This window comes from Physella acuta, unplaced genomic scaffold, assembly GCF_028476545.2.
Source record: "Physella acuta isolate Inbredline_101_S28 unplaced genomic scaffold, ASM2847654v3 ptg000398l, whole genome shotgun sequence".
Taxonomy (NCBI): Eukaryota; Metazoa; Mollusca; class Gastropoda; family Physidae; genus Physella; species Physella acuta.
The window spans coordinates 40240-62759 of record NW_026731917.1 but is presented as its reverse complement, the minus strand read 5'-3'; the positions used below and the strand labels follow the sequence as shown (position 1 = coordinate 62759).

Genomic DNA, 22520 nt, shown 5'->3' with positions numbered 1-22520 from the left:
GTGTTGATGTGTGATTCATGTGTGGTTCATGTGTGATTCATGTGTGATTTATGTGTTGAAGTGTGGTTCATGTGTCGATGTGTGGTTGATGTGTGGTTCATGTGTTGATGTGTTTTTCATGTGTGGTTCATGAGTCGACGTGTGATTTATGTGTAGTTCATGTGTTGATGTATGGTTCATGTGTGGTTCATGCGTCGATGTGTGGTTCATGTGTGGTTCATGTGTTGATGTGTGGTTCATGTGTGGTTCATGCGTTGATGTGTGGTGCATGTGTGGTTTTTGTGTTGATAAACACAATATGTACACACTGTGGTGGTAGGTTCATGTTTGATGGGACCCTAGTACACATTGTGGTGGTAGGTTCATGTTTGATGGGACCCTAGTACACACTGTGGTGGTAGGTTCATGTTTGATGGGACCCTAGTACACATTGTGGTGGTAGGTTCATGTTTGATGGGACCCTAGTACACACTGTGGTGGTAGGTTCATGTTTGATGGGACCCTAGTACACACTGTGGTGGTAGGTTCATGTTTGATGGGACCCTAGTACACACTGTGGTGGTAGGTTCATGTTTGATGGGACCCTAGTACACACTGTGGTGGTAGGTTCATGTTTGATGGGACCCTAGTACACATTGTGGTGGTAGGTTCATGTTTGATGGGACCCTAGTACACACTGTGGTGGTAGGTTCATGTTTGATGGGACCCTAGTACACACTGTGGTGGTCGGTTCATGTTTGATGGGACCCTAGTACACACTGTGGTGGTAGGTTCATGTTTGATGGGACCCTAGTACACACTGTGGTGGTAGGTTCATGTTTGATGGGACCCTAGTACACACTGTGGTGGTAGGTTCATGTTTGATGGGACCCTAGTACACACTGTGGTGGTAGGTTCATGTTTGATGGGACCCTAGTACACACTGTGGTGGTAGGTTCATGTTTGATGGGACCCTAGTACACACTGTGGTGGTAGGTTCATGTTTGATGGGACCCTAGTACACACTGTGGTGGTAGGTTCATGTTTGATGGGACCCTAGTACACACTGTGGTGGTAGGTTCATGTTTGATGGGACCCTAGTACACACTGTGGTGGTAGGTTCATGTTTGATGGGACCCTAGTACACACTGTGGTGGTAGGTTCATGTTTGATGGGACCCTAGTACACACTGTGGTGGTAGGTTCATGTTTGATGGGACCCTAGTACACATTGTGGTGGTAGGTTCATGTTTGATGGGACCCTAGTACACACTGTGGTGGTAGGTTCATGTTTGATGGGACCCTAGTACACACTGTGGTGGTCGGTTCATGTTTGATGGGACCCTAGTACACACTGTGGTGGTAGGTTCATGTTTGATGGGACCCTAGTACACACTGTGGTGGTAGGTTCATGTTTGATGGGACCCTAGTACACACTGTGGTGGTAGGTTCATGTTTGATGGGACCCTAGTACACACTGTGGTGGTAGGTTCATGTTTGATGGGACCCTAGTACACACTGTGGTGGTAGGTTCATGTTTGATGGGACCCTAGTACACACTGTGGTGGTAGGTTCATGTTTGATGGGACCCTAGTACACACTGTGGTGGTAGGTTCATGTTTGATGGGACCCTAGTACACACTGTGGTGGTAGGTTCATGTTTGATGGGACCCTAGTACACACTGTGGTGGTAGGTTCATGTTTGATTTGACCCTAGTACACACTGTGGTGGTAGGTTCATGTTTGATGGGACCCTAGTACACATTGTGGTGGTAGGTTCATGTTTGATGGGACCCTAGTACACACTGTGGTGGTAGGTTCATGTTTGATGGGACCCTAGTACACACTGTGGTGGTAGGTTCATGTTTGATGGGACCCTAGTACACACTGTGGTGGTAGGTTCATGTTTGATGGGACCCTAGTACACACTGTGGTGGTAGGTTCATGTTTGATGGGACCCTAGTACACATTGTGGTGGTAGGTTCATGTTTGATGGGACCCTAGTACACACTGTGGTGGTAGGTTCATGTTTGATGGGACCCTAGTACACACTGTGGTGGTAGTTTCAAGTTTGGTTATTCTCGACGCCATTCAATTGTGAATTTGTAAGCATGTATATGTGTATGTGTGTGTGTGTGTGTGGGGGGGGGGGGGTTGTGAGCCTTTCAAAAACATGCACTGACAGATAAGTGTGAAATACAAATCTTCAGACATACAAACACTGACAGATAAGTGTGAAATACAAATCTTCAGACATACAAACACTGACAGATAAGTGTGAAACAAAACTTCAGACATACAAACACTGACAGATAAGTGTGAAACAAAACTTCAGACATACAAACACTGACAGATAAGTGTGAAACAAAACTTTAGACATACAAACACTGACAGATAAGTGTGAAACAAAACTTCAGACATACAAACACTGACAGATAAGTGTGAAACAAAACTTCAGACATACAAACACTGACAGATAAGTGTGAAACAAAACTTCAGACATACAAACACTGACAGATAAGTGTGAAACAAAACTTCAGACATATAAATACTGACAGATAAGTGTGAAACAAAACTTCAGACATACAAACACTGACAGATAAGTGTGAAACAAAACTTTAGACATACAAACACTGACAGATAAGTGTGAAACAAAACTTCAGACATACAAACACTGACAGATAAGTGTGAAACAAAACTTCAGACATACAAACACTGACAGATAAGTGTGAAACAAAACTTCAGACATACAAACACTGACAGATAAGTGTGAAACAAAACTTCAGACATATAAATACTGACAGATAAGTGTGAAACAAAACTTCAGACATACAAACACTGACAGATAAGTGTGAAACAAAACTTCAGACATACAAACACTGACAGATAAGTGTGAAACAAAACTTCAGACATACAAACACTGACAGATAAGTGTGAAACACAAATCTTGAGACATACAAACACTGACAGATAAGTGTGAAACACAAATCTTGAGACATACAAACACTGACAGATAAGTGTGAAACACAAATCTTGAGACATACAAACACTGACAGATAAGTGTGAAACACAAATCTTGAGACATACAAACACTGACAGATAAGTGTGAAACACAAATCTTGAGACATACAAACACTGACAGATAAGTGTGAAACACAAATCTTGAGACATACAAACACTGACAGATAAGTGTGAAACACAAATCTTGAGACATACAAACACTGACAGATAAGTGTGAAACACAAATCTTGAGACATACAAACACTGACAGATAAGTGTGAAACACAAATCTTGAGACATACAAACACTGACAGATAAGTGTGAAACACAAATCTTGAGACATACAAACACTGACAGATAAGTGTGAAACACAAATCTTGAGACATACAAACACTGACAGATAAGTGTGAAACACAAATCTTGAGACATACAAACACTGACAGATAAGTGTGAAACACAAATCTTGAGACATACATGCACTAACACCTCCAAGCACTGACACAAACCAGCGTATAGCAGGACGGGGCCCTGTGGTTCCCACCTAGCTACACACGGATTTGCTCCAGTTCTGAGACAAACTTTGATTGATCGGTAGCAGAATACAGACTCCACGAGTCTCAGACGTTTGGAAAGTCCCGGGGGTCTCTTTGTTTGGTTGCGGATATCAGGAGAGTAATTAGCATGTTGCGTACTAGATCACCACATGGTGCTCGGTCACCATAACATTTTTGGATCACCACATGGTGCTGGATCACCACATGGTGCTGGGTCACCACATGGTGCTGGGTCACCACAAAATGCTGGGTCACCACATTGTGCTGGGTCACCACATGGTGCTGGGTCACCACATGGTGCTGGGTGACCACATGGTGCTGGGTCACCACATGGTGCTGGGTCACCACAACATGCTGTATCACCACAACATGCTGTATCACCACAACATGCTGGGTCACCACATGGTGCTGGGTCACCACATGGTGCTGGGTCACCACAACATGCTGGGTCACCACATGGTGCTGGGTCACCACAACATGCTGGGTCACCACATGGTGCTGGGTCACCACATGGTGCTGGGTCACCACATGGTGCTGTATCACTACAACATGCTGTATCACCACAACATGCTGGGTCACCACATGGTGCTGGGTCACCACATGGTGCTGGGTCACCACAACATGCTGTATCACCACAACATGCTGGGTCACCACATGGTGCTGGGTCACCACATGGTGCTGGGTCACCACATGGTGCTGGGTCACCACAACATGCTGTATCACCACAACATGCTGTATCACCACAACATGCTGGGATCTCGCTTCAGTAGTAACGGGGCCACTGTTCAAACAGGTTTAGCGAAGACAAAAAATCTAAGCCTATCACAGAACCAGCCCCCTTCCCCCCCCCTCCCCAACCAATATCACGATTTTTAATCACATGTTTATCGATTGAATAGAAGACCTATAGAACGGTTTTATTTATTTATTTGTCTACTTTTGTGGTCAAGCTAATATTCTATATATCCATCTTTTTTGTGGTCAAGCCAATGTTCTATATATCCATCTTTTTTGTGGTCAAGGTTACGTTCCGTGTAATCATGTATATTTAGGGGAATGGTATAATGTTTACGAGTGACTAAAGAACACACTTATAAAATATGAAATGCTTGAATATTTATCTGAGTCAACTCTTTACAATTTGTTACTGCTGCAAAGTTTGAGCTTCCTCATCAACAATTCTATCAGCTGTCACCTACAGTTTGGCTTTTTAAATTATATATATATATATATATATATATATATATATATATATATATATATATATATATATATATATATAATATATATATAATATGTGTGTGTGTGCGTATGGTTGTTTGTGTGTATACCTATGCATGTTTTACAAAGAGCATTAACACGCCATACGACTTGGCCCAGATCTAGGGAACCATTGCGCCGATGCCCCCCCGGCTCGCCAAGAATGTAGACGTGGCTGACGTCTTAACGATACTATTGTCGCAGAGAACCTTGGTACAGATTATCCAGTTGATCGATAGCATAGCATAAGTAATCAATGCTGTGACTTATTGATTGATCAGGAAGAAAGAAAATGTGTCGTCACGGTCTGGTGGCCAGAAGATTTTTTTACACCAATTCTCTATTTAGTTCACAACTCCATGGGGAAAAAATCTTTTTTGTCATTAAAAGTCTTAACCGTTAATCTATGCATTCTGTCTATTAAAAATTTTAACGTTAATCTATGCATTCTGTCTATTAGAATTTTTAACGTTAATCTATGCATTCTGTCTATTAAAAATTTTAACGTAAATCTATGCATTCTGTCTATTAGAATTTTTAACCGTTAATCTATGCATTCTGTCTATTTGAAGACTTAACCGTTAATCTATGCATTCTGTCTATTAGAATTTTTAACCGTTAATCTATGCTTTCTGTCTATTTGAATTCTTAATGTGTTTCATAGAGTTGGTGAACAGCTGTCTTAAAGAGTTGGTGACCAGCTGTCTTAAAGAGTTGGTGACCAGCTGTCTTAAAGAGTTGGTGACCAGCTGTCAGAGTTGGTGACCAGCTGTCTTAAAGAGTTGGTGACCAGCTGTCTTAAAGAGTTGGTGACCAGCTGTCTTAAAGAGTTGGTGACCAGATGTCTTAAAGAGTTGGTGACCAGCTGTCTTAAAGAGTTGGTGACCAGCTGTCTTAAAGAGTTGGTGACCAGCTGTCTTAAATAGTTGGTGACCAGATGTCTTAAAGAGTTGGTGACCAGCTGTCTTAAAGAGTTGGTGACCAGCTGTCAGAGTTGGTGACCAGCTGTCAGAGTTGGTGACCAGCTGTCTTAAAGAGTTGGTGACCAGCTGTCTTAAAGAGTTGGTGACCAGCTGTCTTAAAGAGTTGGTGACCAGCTGTCTTAAAGAGTTGGTGACCAGCTGTCTTAAAGAGTTGGTGACCAGCTGTCTTAAAGAGTTGGTGACCAGCTGTCTTAAAGAGTTGGTGACCAGATGTCTTAAAGAGTTGGTGACCAACTGTCTTAAAGAGTTGGTGACCAGCTGTCTTAAAGAGTTGGTGACCAACTGTCTAAAAGAGTTGGTGACCAGCTGTCTTAAAGAGTTGGTGACCAGCTGTCAGAGTTGGTGACCAGCTGTCTTAAAGAGTTGGTGACCAGCTGTCTTAAAGAGTTGGTGACCAGCTGTCTTAAAGAGTTGGTGACCAGCTGTCTTAAAGAGTTGGTGACCAGCTGTCAGAGTTGGTGACCAGCTGTCAGAGTTGGTGACCAGCTGTCTTAAAGAGTTGGTGACCAGCTGTCAGAGTTGGTGACCAGCTGTCTTAAAGAGTTGGTGACCAGCTGTCTTAAAGAGTTGGTGACCAGCTGTCTTAAAGAGTTGGTGACCATCTGTCTTAAAGAGTTGGTGACCAGCTGTCTTAAAGAGTTGGTGACCAGCTGTCTTAAAGAGTTGGTGACCAGCTGTCTTAAAGAGTTGGTGACCAGCTGTCTTAAAGAGTTGGTGACCAGCTGTCTTAAAGAGTTGGTGACCAGCTGTCTTAAAGAGTTGGTGACCAGCTGTCTTAAAGAGTTGGTGACCAGCTGTCAGAGTTGGTGACCAGCTGTCAGAGTTGGTGACCAGCTATCTTAAAGAGTTGGTGACCAGCTGTCTTAAAGAGTTGGTGACCAGCTGTCTTAAAGAGTTGGTGACCAGCTGTCTTAAAGAGTTGGTGACCAACTGTCTTAAAGAGTTGGTGACCAGCTGTCTTAAAGAGTTGGTGACCAGCTGTCTTAAAGAGTTGGTGACCAGCTGTCTTAAAGAGTTGGTGACCAGCTGTCTTAAAGAGTTGGTGACCAGCTGTCTTAAAGAGTTGGTGACCAGCTGTCTTAAAGAGTTGGTGACCAGCTGTCTTAAAGAGTTGGTGACCAGCTGTCTTAAAGAGTTGGTGACCAGCTGTCAGAGTTGGTTACCAGCTGTCTTAAAGAGTTGGTGACTAGCTGTCTTAAAGAGTTGGTGACCAGCTGTCAGAGTTGGTGACTAGCTGTCAGAGTTGGTGACCAGCTGTCTTAAAGAGTTGGTGACCAGCTGTCTTAAAGAGTTGGTGACCAGCTGTCTTAAAGAGTTGGTGACCAGCTGTCTTAAAGAGTTGGTGACCATCTGTCTTAAAGAGTTGGTGACCAGCTGTCTTAAAGAGTTGGTGACCAGCTGTCTTAAAGAGTTGGTGACCAGCTGTCTTAAAGAGTTGGTGACCAGATGTCTTAAAGAGTTGGTGACCAACTGTCTTAAAGAGTTGTGACCAGCTGTCAGAGTTGGTGACCAGCTGTCTTCAAGAGTTGGTGACCAGCTGTCTTAAAGAGTTGGTGACCAACTGTCTAAAAGAGTTGGTGACCAGCTGTCTTAAAGAGTTGGTGACCAGCTGTCAGAGTTGGTGACCAGCTGTCTTAAAGAGTTGGTGACCAGCTGTCTTAAAGAGTTGGTGACCAGCTGTCTTAAAGAGTTGGTGACCAGCTGTCAGAGTTGGTGACCAGCTGTCTTAAATAGTTGGTGACCAGATGTCTTAAAGAGTTGGTGACCAGCTGTCTTAAAGAGTTGGTGACCAGCTGTCAGAGTTGGTGACCAGCTGTCAGAGTTGGTGACCAGCTGTCTTAAAGAGTTGGTGACCAGCTGTCTTAAAGAGTTGGTGACCAGCTGTCTTAAAGAGTTGGTGACCAGCTGTCTTAAAGAGTTGGTGACCAGCTGTCTTAAAGAGTTGGTGACCAGCTGTCTTAAAGAGTTGGTGACCAGCTGTCTTAAAGAGTTGGTGACCAGCTGTCTTAAAGAGTTGGTGACCAGCTGTCTTAAAGAGTTGGTGACCAGCTGTCTTAAAGAGTTGGTGACCAGATGTCTTAAAGAGTTGGTGACCAACTGTCTTAAAGAGTTGGTGACCAGCTGTCAGAGTTGGTGACCAGCTGTCTTAAAGAGTTGGTGACCAACTGTCTTAAAGAGTTGGTGACCAACTGTCTAAAAGAGTTGGTGACCAGCTGTCTTAAAGAGTTGGTGACCAGCTGTCAGAGTTGGTGACCAGCTGTCTTAAAGAGTTGGTGACCAGCTGTCTTAAAGAGTTGGTGACCAGCTGTCTTAAAGAGTTGGTGACCAGCTGTCTTAAAGAGTTGGTGACCATCTGTCTTAAAGAGTTGGTGACCAGCTGTCTTAAAGAGTTGGTGACCAGCTGTCTTAAAGAGTTGGTGACCAGCTGTCTTAAAGAGTTGGTGACCAGCTGTCTTAAAGAGTTGGTGACCAGCTGTCTTAAAGAGTTGGTGACCAGCTGTCTTAAAGAGTTGGTGACCAGCTGTCAGAGTTGGTGACCAGCTGTCTTAAAGAGTTGGTGACCAGCTGTCTTAAAGAGTTGGTGACCAGCTGTCTTAAAGAGTTGGTGACCATCTGTCTTAAAGAGTTGGTGACCAGCTGTCTTAAAGAGTTGGTGACCAGCTGTCTTAAAGAGTTGGTGACCAGCTGTCTTAAAGAGTTGGTGACCAGCTGTCTTAAAGAGTTGGTGACCAGCTGTCTTAAAGAGTTGGTGACCAGCTGTCTTAAAGAGTTGGTGACCAGCTGTCTTAAAGAGTTGGTGACCAGCTGTCAGAGTTGGTGACCAGCTGTCAGAGTTGGTGACCAGCTATCTTAAAGAGTTGGTGACCAGCTGTCTTAAAGAGTTGGTGACCAGCTGTCTTAAAGAGTTGGTGACTAGCTGTCTTAAAGAGTTGGTGACCAGATGTCTTAAAGAGTTGGTGACCAACTGTCTTAAAGAGTTGGTGACCAGCTGTCTTAAAGAGTTGGTGACCAGCTGTCTTAAAGAGTTGGTGACCAGCTGTCTTAAAGAGTTGGTGACCAGCTGTCTTAAAGAGTTGGTGACCAGCTGTAAGTGTTGGTGACCAGCTGTCTTAAAGAGTTGGTGACCAGCTGTCTTAAAGAGTTGGTGACCAGCTGTCTTAAAGAGTTGGTGACCAGCTGTCTTAAAGAGTTGGTGACTAGCTGTCAGAGTTGGTGACCAGCTGTCTTAAAGAGTTGGTGACAAGCTGTCTTAAAGAGTTGGTGACCAGCTGTCTTAAAGAGTTGGTGACCAGCTGTCTTAAAGAGTTGGTGACTAGCTGTCAGAGTTGGTGACCAGCTGTCTTAAAGAGTTGGTGACTAGCTGTCTTAAAGAGTTGGTGACCAGCTGTCAGAGTTGGTGACTAGCTGTCTTAAAGAGTTGGTGACCAGCTGTCTTAAAGAGTTGGTGACCAGCTGTCTTAAAGAGTTGGTGACCAGCTGTCTTAAAGAGTTGGTGACCAGCTGTCTTAAAGAGTTGGTGACCAGATGTCTTAAAGAGTTGGTGACCAGCTGTCTTAAAGAGTTGGTGACCAGCTGTCAGAGTTGGTGACCAACTGTCTTAAAGAGTTGGTGACCAGCTGTCTTAAAGAGTTGGTGACCAACTGTCAGAGTTGGTGACCAGCTGTCAGAGTTGGTGACCAGCTGTCAGAGTTGGTGACCAGCTGTCAGAGTTGGTGACCAGCTGTCTTAAAGAGTTGGTGACCAGCTGTCTTAAAGAGTTGGTGACCAGATGTCTTAAAGAGTTGGTGACCAGCTGTCTTAAAGAGTTGGTGACCAGCTGTCAGAGTTGGTGACCAACTGTCTTAAAGAGTTGGTGACCAGCTGTCTTAAAGAGTTGGTGACCAACTGTCAGAGTTGGTGACCAGCTGTCAGAGTTGGTGACCAGCTGTCAGAGTTGGTGACCAGCTGTCTTAAAGAGTTGGTGACCAGATGTCTTAAAGAGTTGGTGACCAGCTGTCTTAAAGAGTTGGTGACCAGCTGTCTTAAAGAGTTGGTGACCAGCTGTCTTAAAGAGTTGGTGACCAGCTGTCAGAGTTGGTGACCAGCTGTCTTAAAGAGTTGGTGACCAGCTGTCTTAAAGAGTTGGTGACCAGCTGTCTTAAAGAGTTGGTGACCAACTGTCAGAGTTGGTGACCAGCTGTCAGAGTTGGTGACCAGCTGTCAGAGTTGGTGACCAGCTGTCTTAAAGAGTTGGTGACCAGATGTCTTAAAGAGTTGGTGACCAGCTGTCTTAAAGAGTTGGTGACCAGCTGTCTTAAAGAGTTGGTGACCAGCTGTCTTAAAGAGTTGGTGACCAGCTGACTTAAAGAGTTGGTGACAAGCTGTCTTAAAGAGTTGGTGACCAGCTGTCTTAAAGAGTTGGTGACCAGCTGTCTTAAAGAGTTGGTGATCAGCTGTCAGAGTTGGTGACCAGCTATCTTAAAGAGTTGGTGACCAGCTGTCTTAAAGAGTTGGTGATCAGCTGTCAGAGTTGGTGACCAACTGTCTTAAAGAGTTGGTGACCAGATGTCTTAAAGAGTTGGTGACCAGCTGTCTTAAAGAGTTGGTGACTAGTTGTCTTAATGAGTTGGTGACCAGCTGTCTTAAAGAGTTGGTGACCAGTTGTCTTAAATAGTTGGTGACCAGATGTCTTAAAGAGTTGGTGACCAGTTGGCACCACGACACACACTGAGATAAAACCGGTCACATACGGGGGTCATACTGTGGGTCATGCTGTGGGTCATGCTGTGGGTCATGCTGAGTTTTAGGGTCGCACGAGGGATTAGCGGTCAGAGGTCTAAATGAGTCGCAGATGATGTCTTGGTTCTTTAATCTGATTGAGCCATCTTTAGTGACATGTAGAGGTTAAATATAGCCTTTATATATGTGAAAAGGAATAATTGATAAACTAGGTCCTGAGTTCGACCCCTGGGGTCACCTATCCCTGCTTCAGACTGACAAAGATGATTTACAGCCCATTGAACTCTAGCAACACAACAGCCCATTGAACTCTAGCAACACAACAGCCCATTGAACTCTAGCAACACAACAGCCCATTGAACTCTAGCAACACAACAGCCCATTGAACTCTAGCAACACAACTGCCTTCACTTGATCGACAACAATCAACGACGCACATCGACCCCTAAAGTTGTTTGACGCACATCGACTCCTAAAGTTGTTTGATGCACATCGACTCCTAAAGTTGTTTGACGCACTCGACTCCTAAAGTTGTTTGATGCACATCGACTCCTAAAGTTGTTTGATGCACATCGACTCCTAAAGTTGTTTGAAACAGTAAAATATTGAACTGTTGGGTTAGATATTAAACATTTGAAAAGTATGGTCCATACTGAAAAGGTTGAATGTCTATGAGTGGAGCTTGGAGCGTGTAGGAAACAGATGAGTGTAGTTTGACCGTCTGCGGCGTGTATGAAAAAGATGAGTGTAGTTTGACCGTCTGCGGCGTGTATGAAACAGATGAGTGTAGTTTGACCGTCTGCGGCGTGTAGGAAACAGATGAGTGTAGTTTGACCGTCTGCGGCGTGTATGAAACAGATGAGTGTAGTTTGACCGTCTGCGGCGTGTAGGAAACAGATGAGTGTAGTTTGACCGTCTGCGGCGTGTATGAAACAGATGAGTGTAGTTTGACCGTCTGCGGCGTGTATGAAACAGATGAGTGTAGTTTGACCGTCTGCGGCGTGTAGGAAACAGATGAGTGTAGTTTGACCGTCTGCGGCGTGTATGAAACAGATGAGTGTAGTTTGACCGTCTGCGGCGTGTATGAAACAGATGAGTGGAGTTTGACCATCTGCGGCGTGTAGGAAACAGATGAGTGTAGTTTGACCGTCTGCGGCGTGTATGAAACAGATGAGTGTAGTTTGACCGTCTGCGGCGTGTATGAAACAGATGAGTGTAGTTTGACCGTCTGCGGCGTGTATGAAACAGATGAGTGGAGTTTGACCGTGCTAGAGTCGAAGCATTAAAACTTAATAACCCCCCGCTTCTCTCGATCTTTCGTTAACAGCTCGTTTCTTCTGCCTGCATTATAATTATGGACAGGATTGAGGGGTGTTTAAAGTTTCCTACATTCTGATATCTAGACAGGATTGAGGGGTTGTTTAAAGTTTCCTACATTCTGATATATAGACAGGATTGAGGGGTGTTTAAAGTTTCCTATATTCTGATATATAGACAGGATTGAGGGGTGTTTAAAGTTTCCTACATTATGATATATAGACAGGATTGAGGGGTGTTTAAAGTTTCCTACAATCTGATATATAGACAGGATTGAGGGATGTTTAAAGTTTCCTACATTCTGATATATAGACAGGATTGAGGGGTGTTTAAAGTTTCCTACATTCTGATATATAGACAGGATTGAGGGGTGTTTACAGTTTCCTATATTCTGATATATAGACAGGATTGAGGGGTGCTTAAAGTTTCCTACAATCTAATATATTGACAGGATTGAGGGGTGTTTAAAGTTTCCTACATTCTGATATATAGACAAGATTGAGGGGTGTTTAAAGTTTCCTACATTCTGATATATAGACAGGATTAAGGGGTGTTTAAAGTTTCCTACATTCTGATATATAGACAGGATTGAGGGGTGTTAAAAGTTTCCTACATTCTGATATATAGACAGGATTGAGGGGTGTTAAAAGTTTCCTACAATCTTATATATAGACAGGATTGAGGGGTGTTTAAAGTTTCCTACAATCTTATATATAGACAGGATTGAGGGGTGTTTAAAGTTTCCTACAATCTGATATATAGACAGGATTGAGGGGTGTTTAAAGTTTCCTACATTCTGATATATAGACAGGATTGAGGGTGTTTAAAGTTTCCTAAATTCTGATATATAGACAGGATTGAGGGGTGTTTAAAGTTTCCTACAATCTTATATATAGACAGGATTGAGGGGTGTTTAAAGTTTCCTACATTCTGATATATAGACAGGATTGAGGGTGTTTAAAGTTTCCTACATTCTGATATATCCCTGGCTATTGCAGAAATCAAATTGTTTCCTACATTCTGATATATCCCTTGCTATTGCAGATATCAAAAAGTTTCCTACATTCTGATATATCCCTTGCTATTGCAGATATCAAATTGTTTCCTACATTCTGATATATCCCTTGCTATTGCAGATATCAAATTGTTTCCTACATTCTGATATATCCCTTGCTATTGCAGATATCAAATTGTTTCCTACATTCTAATTTTTTGCCTCTGCAGGTTACAATGGCTGACAAGTTGGCGGCTGAGCGGGCATGTAAAGAACCAAATCCTATCATTGATGGCAGGAAAGCAAACGTCAATTTGGCGTATCTAGGAGCAAAACCGCGACAAAATGGACTCGCAAGTAAGTCCGAATTATACTTTAAGCCAACAGCTTTACTAGTGTGTGCCGTGTATGTAAGCTACTGTGTGCCATGTATGTACCTAACTATATATTCGGGTTTCACTCACTACAACCTTCTGTGTCTCACTGAACTGTGTACACTAATGTTGTCTTTACATAACACATACAGCCATAGTACCTCTCTACCACCCCGTACACATACAGCCATAGTACCTCTCTACCACCCCGTACACATACAGCCATAGTACCTCTCTACCACCCAGTACACATACAGCCATAATACCACTCTACCACCCCGTACACATAAAGCCATAGTACCTCTACCAACCAGTACACAAACATACAGCCATAATACCTCTCTACCACCCCGTACACATAAAGCCATAGTACCTCTACCAACCAGTACACAAACATACAGCCATAGTACCTCTCTACCACCCAGTACACATACAGCCATATTACCTCAACCACCTATAACACGACAGCTATCATACCACTTTACCCCTATAACACGACAGCTACCAACCACCTATAACACGACAGCTATCATACCACTTTACCCCTATAACACGACAGCTACCAACCACCTATAACACGACAGCTATCATACCACTTTACCCCTATAACACGACAGCTACCAACCATCTATAACACGACAGCTACCAACCACCTATAACACGACAGCTACCAACCATCTATAACACGACAGCTACCAACCACCTATAACACGACAGCTACCATACCACTCTACCACCTATAACACGACAGCTACCAACCACCTATAACACGACAGCTACCAACCACCTATAACACAACAGCTACCAACCACCTATAATACGACAGCTACCAACCACCTATAACACGACAGCTACCAATCATCTATAACACGACAGCTACCAACCACCTATAACACGACAGCTACCAACCACCTATAACACGACAGCTACCAATCATCTATAACACGACAGCTACCATACCACTCTACCACCTATAACACGACAGCTACCAACCACCTATAACACGACAGCTACCAACCACCTATAACACAACAGCTACCAACCACCTATAATACGACAGCTACCAACCACCTATAACACGACAGCTACCAATCATCTATAACACGACAGCTACCAACCACCTATAACACGACAGCTACCATACCACTCTACCACCTATAACACGACAGCTACCAACCACCTATAACACGACAGCTACCAACCACCTATAACACGACAGCTACCAACCACCTATAACACGACAGCTACCAACCACCTATAACACAACAGCTACGAACCACCTATAATACGACAGCTACCAACCACCTATAACACGACAGCTACCAATCATCTATAACACGACAGCTACCAACCACCTATAACACGACAGCTACCAACCATCTATAACACGACAGCTACCAACCACCTATAACACGACAGCTACCAACCATCTATAACACGACAGCTACCAACCACCTATAACACGACAGCTACCATACCACTCTACCACCTATAACACGACAGCTACCAACCACCTATAACACGACAGCTACCATACCACTCTACCACCTATAACACGACAGCTACCAACCATCTATAACACGACAGCTACCAACCACCTATAACACGACAGCTACCAATCATCTATAACACGACAGCTACCAACCACCTATAACACGACAGCTACCATACCACTCTACCACCTATAACACGACAGCTACCAACCACCTATAACACGACAGCCACCAACCCCCTATAACATGACAGCTACCAACCACCTATAACACGACAGCTACCATACCACTCTACCACCTATAACACGACAGCTACCAACCACCTATAACACGACAGCTACCATACCACTCTACCACCTATAACACGACAGCTACCAACCACCTATAACACGACAGCTACCAACCCCCTATAACACGACAGCTACCATACCACTTTACCCCCTGTCCAGATGATCAATATTGTGAGATCAACGTCTTTCGGCTGCAGCTATAAATAAAATGAATAGGTCTTGACGTGAATAATCAAGCACATATTTGCTGCCGTCTGCTAGCAGTTGTTTGACTTAGCAGACGACTTATGTAGATCAACAGTCTTATGAATAGAGTCAATCAAATTTCCCTTGTTAATTCAATAAGACAAACAAACAAAGCCAGGAAATTTAAGTGCTAGGCATAAGAAGGGCAACAACCGGAACACAATCATTGAGAACCGTTTCAACTGTTGGTTTATCCACGCTAGTCCTAGTTAGTCTAACGATATCACCGTCTAAGCAAAGAACAGGAAAAAAAACCTCTCACGGCTATACAAAGCTGTTAACGGTCAAATAGGTGTCTAGCGCACACGTCATGTAATAAACATGTAAATAGGTGTCTAGCGTAATCTTTATAGAAACAGGTCAATATGTGTCTAAAACACCATAATATGTACCATAACTGTACCTGGTGTGATGTTAGTCTACCACTGTACCAGGTGTGATGTTAGTTCACCACTGTACCAGGTGTGATGTAGGTTGTACCACTGTACCAGGTGTGATGTTAGTTGTACCACTGTACCAGGTGTGATGTAGGTTGTACCACTGTACCAGGTGTGATGTTAGTTGTACCACTGTACCAGGTGTGATGTTAGTTGTACCACTGTACCAGGTGTGATGTTAGTTGTACCACTGTACCAGGTGTGATGTAGGTTGTACCACTGTACCAGGTGTGATGTTAGTTGTACCACTGTACCAGGTGTGATGTTAGTTGTACCACTGTACCAGGTGTGATGTTAGTTGTACCACTGTACCAGGTGTGATGTTAGTTGTACCACTGTACCAGGTGTGATGTTAGTTGTACCACTGTACCAGGTGTAAACGTAGATACATATTGCCCATACTAATATCGTCATCCTATACGTCACGACGTAGATACATATTGCCCACACTAATATCGTCATCCTATAAGTCACGACGTAGATACATATTGCCCACACTAATATCGTCATCCTATACGTAAATGTAGTTCGACCGACAACCAGTTAACAGTTAATGCTTTTGCCAACTTTCCTAAAAAAAAAGTTTATCGGATTCCTATGACGTAAGCCGTCTAAAGCGAAATGGATAGGGTCTTTTGAACGTGTTTTCTGTGAACTAGATTTATTTCCTACCAGTGTATCTGTACACAAATACCAAGAATGCTTCACGTTTCTGTTTCTTCATTACACAACATAAAATAAAAAGACCAACTCGACAACCAGATTTCTTGTTGTGGTTGAATGGCAACTAAACATTACTGGCAGAATACTTACTTTTGGATGATGGTTTAACAATAAAACAAGGAAAAACAGGGTTATTTCTTATTTCAGCTAACACTTGGGATGTTAGATATGCTAGGGATTTTTTCTTATTTCAACTGACACTTGGGATATCTAGAACGGACATTAGCAAAAAACACAAGTTAGCTAGATTGACCTAGTTAGCTATATACTCCCAAAAAATGACCTAGTTAATTATAACCCCATAGATTGACCTACTTACTTGTCCACCTTAGATGATGATCTGGAATAAAGTTGACTTGCCACGTGTATGGAAGTATTTCAAGATGATGAATGGATTCCCATCCATCTCCCCCACTGCTCATGTTGGGCTCCCACCCATCTCCCGCACTGCTCATGTTGGGCTCCCGCACTGCTCATGTTGGGCTCCCACCCATCTCCCGCACTGCTCATGTTGGGCTCCCACCCATCTCCCGCACTGCTCATGTTGGGCTCCCACCCAACTCCCCCACTGCTCATGTTGGGCTCCCACCCATCTCCCCCACTGCTCATGTTGGGCTCCCACCCATCGGCCCTGAATTAAAATTTCTCGATTGGTTAGAGCTATTGAATTAAAATTTCTCGATTGGTTACAGCTATTGAATTAAAATTTCTCGATTGGTTACAGCTATTGAATTAAAATTTCTCGATTGGTTACAGCTATTGAATTAAAATTTCTCGATTGGTTACAGCTATTGGCGACTATGTTCTCCTTTCGGGTCTAGCATTCAAATTTTGTATGATAATTCATATAAAGCAATTTTTTAGGTGTTTTTTTTGGCATTGGAATATAAATATATAAATTTATTTACGTACACGTGTGTGTATAAGACCCCTCCCCCCCCCCCCCCCTTAAAAATTCACGCTGCCAACGCTACCGTTTAAAGACTTGATAACGTAGTTTGTCTGGACTATTCAGATCGTACTATATAAAATAAAATAACTTAATTATATCAAGTGTCTTTCGGTGAATACAGAATTTAATTGTTTTTAATTATTATTGTGCATAATTAATATGCCCCCCTGAGTGTATTTATTAGCTAGATCAGATTATAGTTGTTGAAATCACCGATAAATCGATGTTTTTTTACCGACAAGCCCGGTATTGTTTGGCTGGGGACGAACCTCTCGACTTGATGCTATCTCTTGAATGAAGCTTTAGAGCAAATGACACTAGTGATTTACCCGTATCAAAAGACACAGCCACCGCTCCTGGATCCCTTAATCAAGTTATTTGGGTGATCCAATGACAATACGTGATCTGGGTCTAGACATGTTGCCCCGTCAAGGCTAGCTCACACAATAACAGTTTTGTAGCCGACAACCCCCTGCGATTAGATCGTGACGTGGTCGTGTTGATCTTTTCAAATGTGGCCGACTGTTCTCCGCCCGACCAAGCTGGTGTTAGATCCCCCGCTACTGCCGGCCACAGGGAGCGGAGAGCAAGCCTCGACCCGCCCGTCTGCCCAAGCTAACTAAACTGGCGGCTAACTAACGGTCCGCGTCAATTATCACCCGCCGCAGCACGCCGTACGTCACAGTTCATTATTCTTTTGTTCCGTGCGTTCAGCTTCAGTGGAGCGGTTCGAATCAGCACAAGACTTGGCTTGTAAGTCAGTCTACTCAAGAATATGTTTTCAGCTTCAACAAACACGCCCCATTAGCCCGGACTTCAGACGCTCTGATCTACAACACCGTTCATCTTTTGTTCAACGTATTTACCCGCTGCTATTGTTTTATATGTTTTTATTGAACAATTCTTTATCAGAAGCTTTTAAATTGTTACAATTTGTGAACACACAAAAGACAGCAATAACTCAACTAAACCCACACAATAACCCCTCTAAACCCACACAATAACCCCTCTAATCCCACACAATAACCGCTCTAATCCCACACATTCTCTCACAAAGAAAAAATAATATGTCATTCTGATGTTTGATACGACCGTCACCTAAATAGAACCTCATCACCTAGCGACAACATGGAGACCAGGACCAGTCAATGGTCAAGTCTACTTATACCACGTGATTAGGTTCTATATAATGGTCAAGTCAACTTATACCACGTGATTAGGTTCTATCTAATGGTCAAGTCAACTTATACCACGTGATTAGGTTCTATATAATGGTCAAGTCAACTTATACCACGTGATTAGGTTCTATCTAATGGTCAAGTCTACTTATACCACGTGATTAGGTTCTATATAATGGTCAAGTCTACTTATACCACGTGATTAGGTTCTATCTAATGGTCAAGTCTACTTATACCACGTGATTAGGTTCTATATAATGGTCAAGTCAACTTATACCACGTGATTAGGTTCTATATAATGGTCAAGTCAACTTATACCACGTGATTAGGTTCTATCTAATGGTCAAGTCAACTTATACCACGTGATTAGGTTCTATATAATGGTCAAGTCAACTTATACCACGTGATTAGGTTCTATCTAATGGTCAAGTCTACTTATACCACGTGATTAGGTTCTATATAATGGTCAAGTCTACTTATACCACGTGATTAGGTTCTATCTAATGGTCAAGTCTACTTATACCACGTGATTAGGTTCTATATAATGGTCAAGTCAACTTATACCACGTGATTAGGTTCTATCTAATGGTCAAGTCTACTTATACCACGTGATTAGGTTCTATCTAATGGTCAAGTCTACTTATACCACGTGATTAGGTTCTATCTAATGGTCAAGTCTACTTATACCACGTGATTAGGTTCTATATAATGGTCAAGTCTACTTATACCACGTGATTAGGTTCTATCTAATGGTCAAGTCTACTTATACCACGTGATTAGGTTCTATCTAATGGTCAAGTCTACTTATACCACGTGATTAGGTTCTATATCATGGTCAAGTCTACTAATACCACGTGATTAGGTTCTATCTAATGGTCAAGTCTACTTATACCAGGTGATTAGGTTCTATCAAATGGTCAAGTCAACTTATACCACGTGATTAGGTTCTATATAATGGTCAAGTCTACTTATACCACGTGATTAGGTTCTATATAATGGTCAAGTCAACTTATACCACGTGATTAGGTTCTATCTAATGGTCAAGTCAACTTATACCACGTGATTAGGTTCTATCTAATGGTCAAGTCTACTTATACCACGTGATTAGGTTCTATCAAATGGTCAAGTCAACTTATACCACGTGATTAGGTTCTATATAATGGTCAAGTCAACTTATACCACGTGATTAGGTTCTATATAATGGTCAAGTCAACTTATACCACGTGATTAGGTTCTATCTAATGGTCAAGTCAACTTATACCACGTGATTAGGTTCTATCTAATGGTCAAGTCAACTTATACCACGTGATTAGGTTCTATATAATGGTCAAGTCTACTTATACCACTTGATTAGGCGGACTAAATTTTACGAGCGGACGGACACTGTTTTTTATATAAATTCTTTTCGTTCGGGGGTGGGGGGGGGTGGAGGTGGAAGTAGAAGGGTTTTGTTGGGCAGTGCACCCCCTTCCCCCTGAAATAGATGCCTAAAAGAAACTTTGAATATGACATTGTAGTAGCTGCTTTAGTAACGATTGATCTAATCTTAAGTTGACTACTTGGCTGGCATTTTTTTTTAATTTTCTTTAGCCAACGAATTAATATTTGATCACCTCCCTTTGTTTTAGGAAGCTTCCCTGGCACGCAGTTTGCTGACTCCACTGTTGACTACTTTTTTGTCTAGCTTGATCGTTGGCTGACTCTTTAATTGAGTTGACTCCTCTGTTTATGTTAGTCGATTGTTCTGTTGAGTCGAGTGATGTTCTGTTAACGGTCCATTCCTTCAACCCTCACACACCTGGCTCAGTATGTAGACGTCAGCACTGGCAAGGTTTCTGTTGAGTCGCTGGGAGCAACACACAGCAGGGAGCATGTGTGTGTGTGTGTGTGGGGGGGGGGCATGGGTGCTGGAAGGTAAAACGTTCCACAGATTGAGGCCATTGGCACAGTGGGGGGTGTGCTGGGAGCAGAGGAGTTAGATTTAATCTATCTAATCTTAGGAATCATTAACTAGAAGGAAAACAAAAAAGCACATGTGTAGCTTAGTTAATGCGGAGAATGAAACTTAATTAAACCTTACATTTTGTGCAGTAATCTACCCATCATGAAACTTAATTAAACCTTACATTTTGTGCAGTAATCTACCCATCATGAAACTTCATTAAACCTTACATTTTGTGCAGTAATCTACCCATCATGAAACTTAATTAAACCTTACATTTTGTGCAGTAATTTACCCATCATGAAACTTCATTAAACCTTACATTTTGTGCAGTAATCTACCCATCATGAAACTTAATTAAACCTTACATTTTGTGCAGTAATCTACCCATCATGAAACTTAATTAAACCTTACATTTTGTGCAGTAATCTACCCATCATGAAACTTAATTAAACCTTACATTTTGTGCAGTAATCTACCCATTATGAAACTTAATTAAACCTTACATTTTGTGCAGTAATCTACCCATCATGAAACTTAATTAAACCTTCCTTTTTGTGCAGTATTCTATCCATCATAAAACTTAATCAAACCTGATATTTTGTGCAGTATTCTAACCATAAAAAAAACTTAAACTTTCGTTAAGTGCAGTATATCTACTTATCTTAGCATATTAATGTTTCTTATGTTTAGGATGTATGTTTCATGTGTTTTGAATGTATGTTTCATGTGTTTTGAATGTATGTTTCATGTGTTTTGAATGTATGTTTCAGGTGTTTTGCCGTACGCTATCAAGTCGATCCCCGGATTAATTCCTAGTCAATACGGGTAAGTGTTTGCTTACATTAGCATGTCATCGTGTTGTATTGCTTTCTGCTCTATAGGGCTTGCCAGTCATAATTTCACAATAAACACACACACATACACACACAAACACACACACACTCATATATATATATATATATATATATATATATATATATATATATATATATATATATATATATATATATATATATATATATATATATATATATATACTGGGCTCAAGGTCTTGCTGATCCGCTCACGTGTTTGTAATTAGAGACCAACATAGCTTGGACCTGATTGTGTCTTTAATTTGTTAACCCTCTTATTACAGGTCTCTGGTGGAAAAAAAACATTTATTAACCCTTTAAATGCAGGTCTCTGGTGTGAAAAAAAAACGTTTATTAACCCTTTAAATGCAGGTCTCTGGTGAAAAATATTTATTTACTTAATAATCTAAAGACATTTTAAAATTTAAAAAAAATGAGATCCAGTGTTTTGTATAAAACACAATTTATACACACTCAACTTGGTTAGCTACTGGATGGCTTCTCGGGGGGTAGAAAAATATGTTAGTTGATTGGATTCAAATAGAACAATCTGAGCGAGAATTCACCATTTTAAGCTCAATCTTAACTGTGTTTTACAGTGACCTAGGTTTCTCAAAAAACCTGTTTTAAAGTATACATTTTAAATTTAGGTTTGACACTTTTACTACACAATGTAGCTACATTTCAACTGAAATAAATGGACAAGAATGGCATAAAGATAATTTCTGAACAATATAAATGGATGACTGTTGGACAATTGACCAAACACTATAGCAATGAGTATTTACTTGTGTGAAATTTTGTCCTCTCTTTACCAGACGTCCACATTCTGCCTTTATGGGCCGACCCCTGGTGCCCAGGAGAACGGTACGATAGTTCTGCTGTTTGTGACTTTGGTTTGGTTCATATTTAATCTTGCTGGATGAACTTTTCTCATTAAAACACATTTAACGTTAGCCAGCTGTTGTCGTTCTTGTTGTTTTTCGGGTTGCGCTGTTTTTTTTTGTTTTAACACTTCTAATGTTTTCCTTTTCTTTTAATTGAAGTGCTTTTGTTGTGTGATATATATATATATATATATATATATATATATATATATATATATATATATATATATATATGTATATAAATACATACATATATGTATGCGTAATCAATGAAAACTTTATTGGTCGGTGAAATATTGTCCTTATAGAATTTATACTTTTAGTTTATCATTATTT

General features: G+C 41.7%; 1 protein-coding gene across 2 annotated transcripts in view; it reads left to right on the top strand.

The window, feature by feature from the left end:
* Positions 1 to 22520, top strand: part of LOC131942257 (RNA-binding protein 24-B) — a 59009-nt gene that overhangs the window by 11248 nt on the left and 25241 nt on the right. For both annotated transcript variants that reach the window (XM_059302017.1, XM_059302016.1), the window contains exons 3-4: positions 13036 to 13162; positions 21214 to 21268. In XM_059302017.1, the coding sequence (XP_059158000.1) occupies positions 13036 to 13162; positions 21214 to 21268 (182 nt within the window). The remainder of the gene's footprint in view (positions 1 to 13035; positions 13163 to 21213; positions 21269 to 22520) is intronic.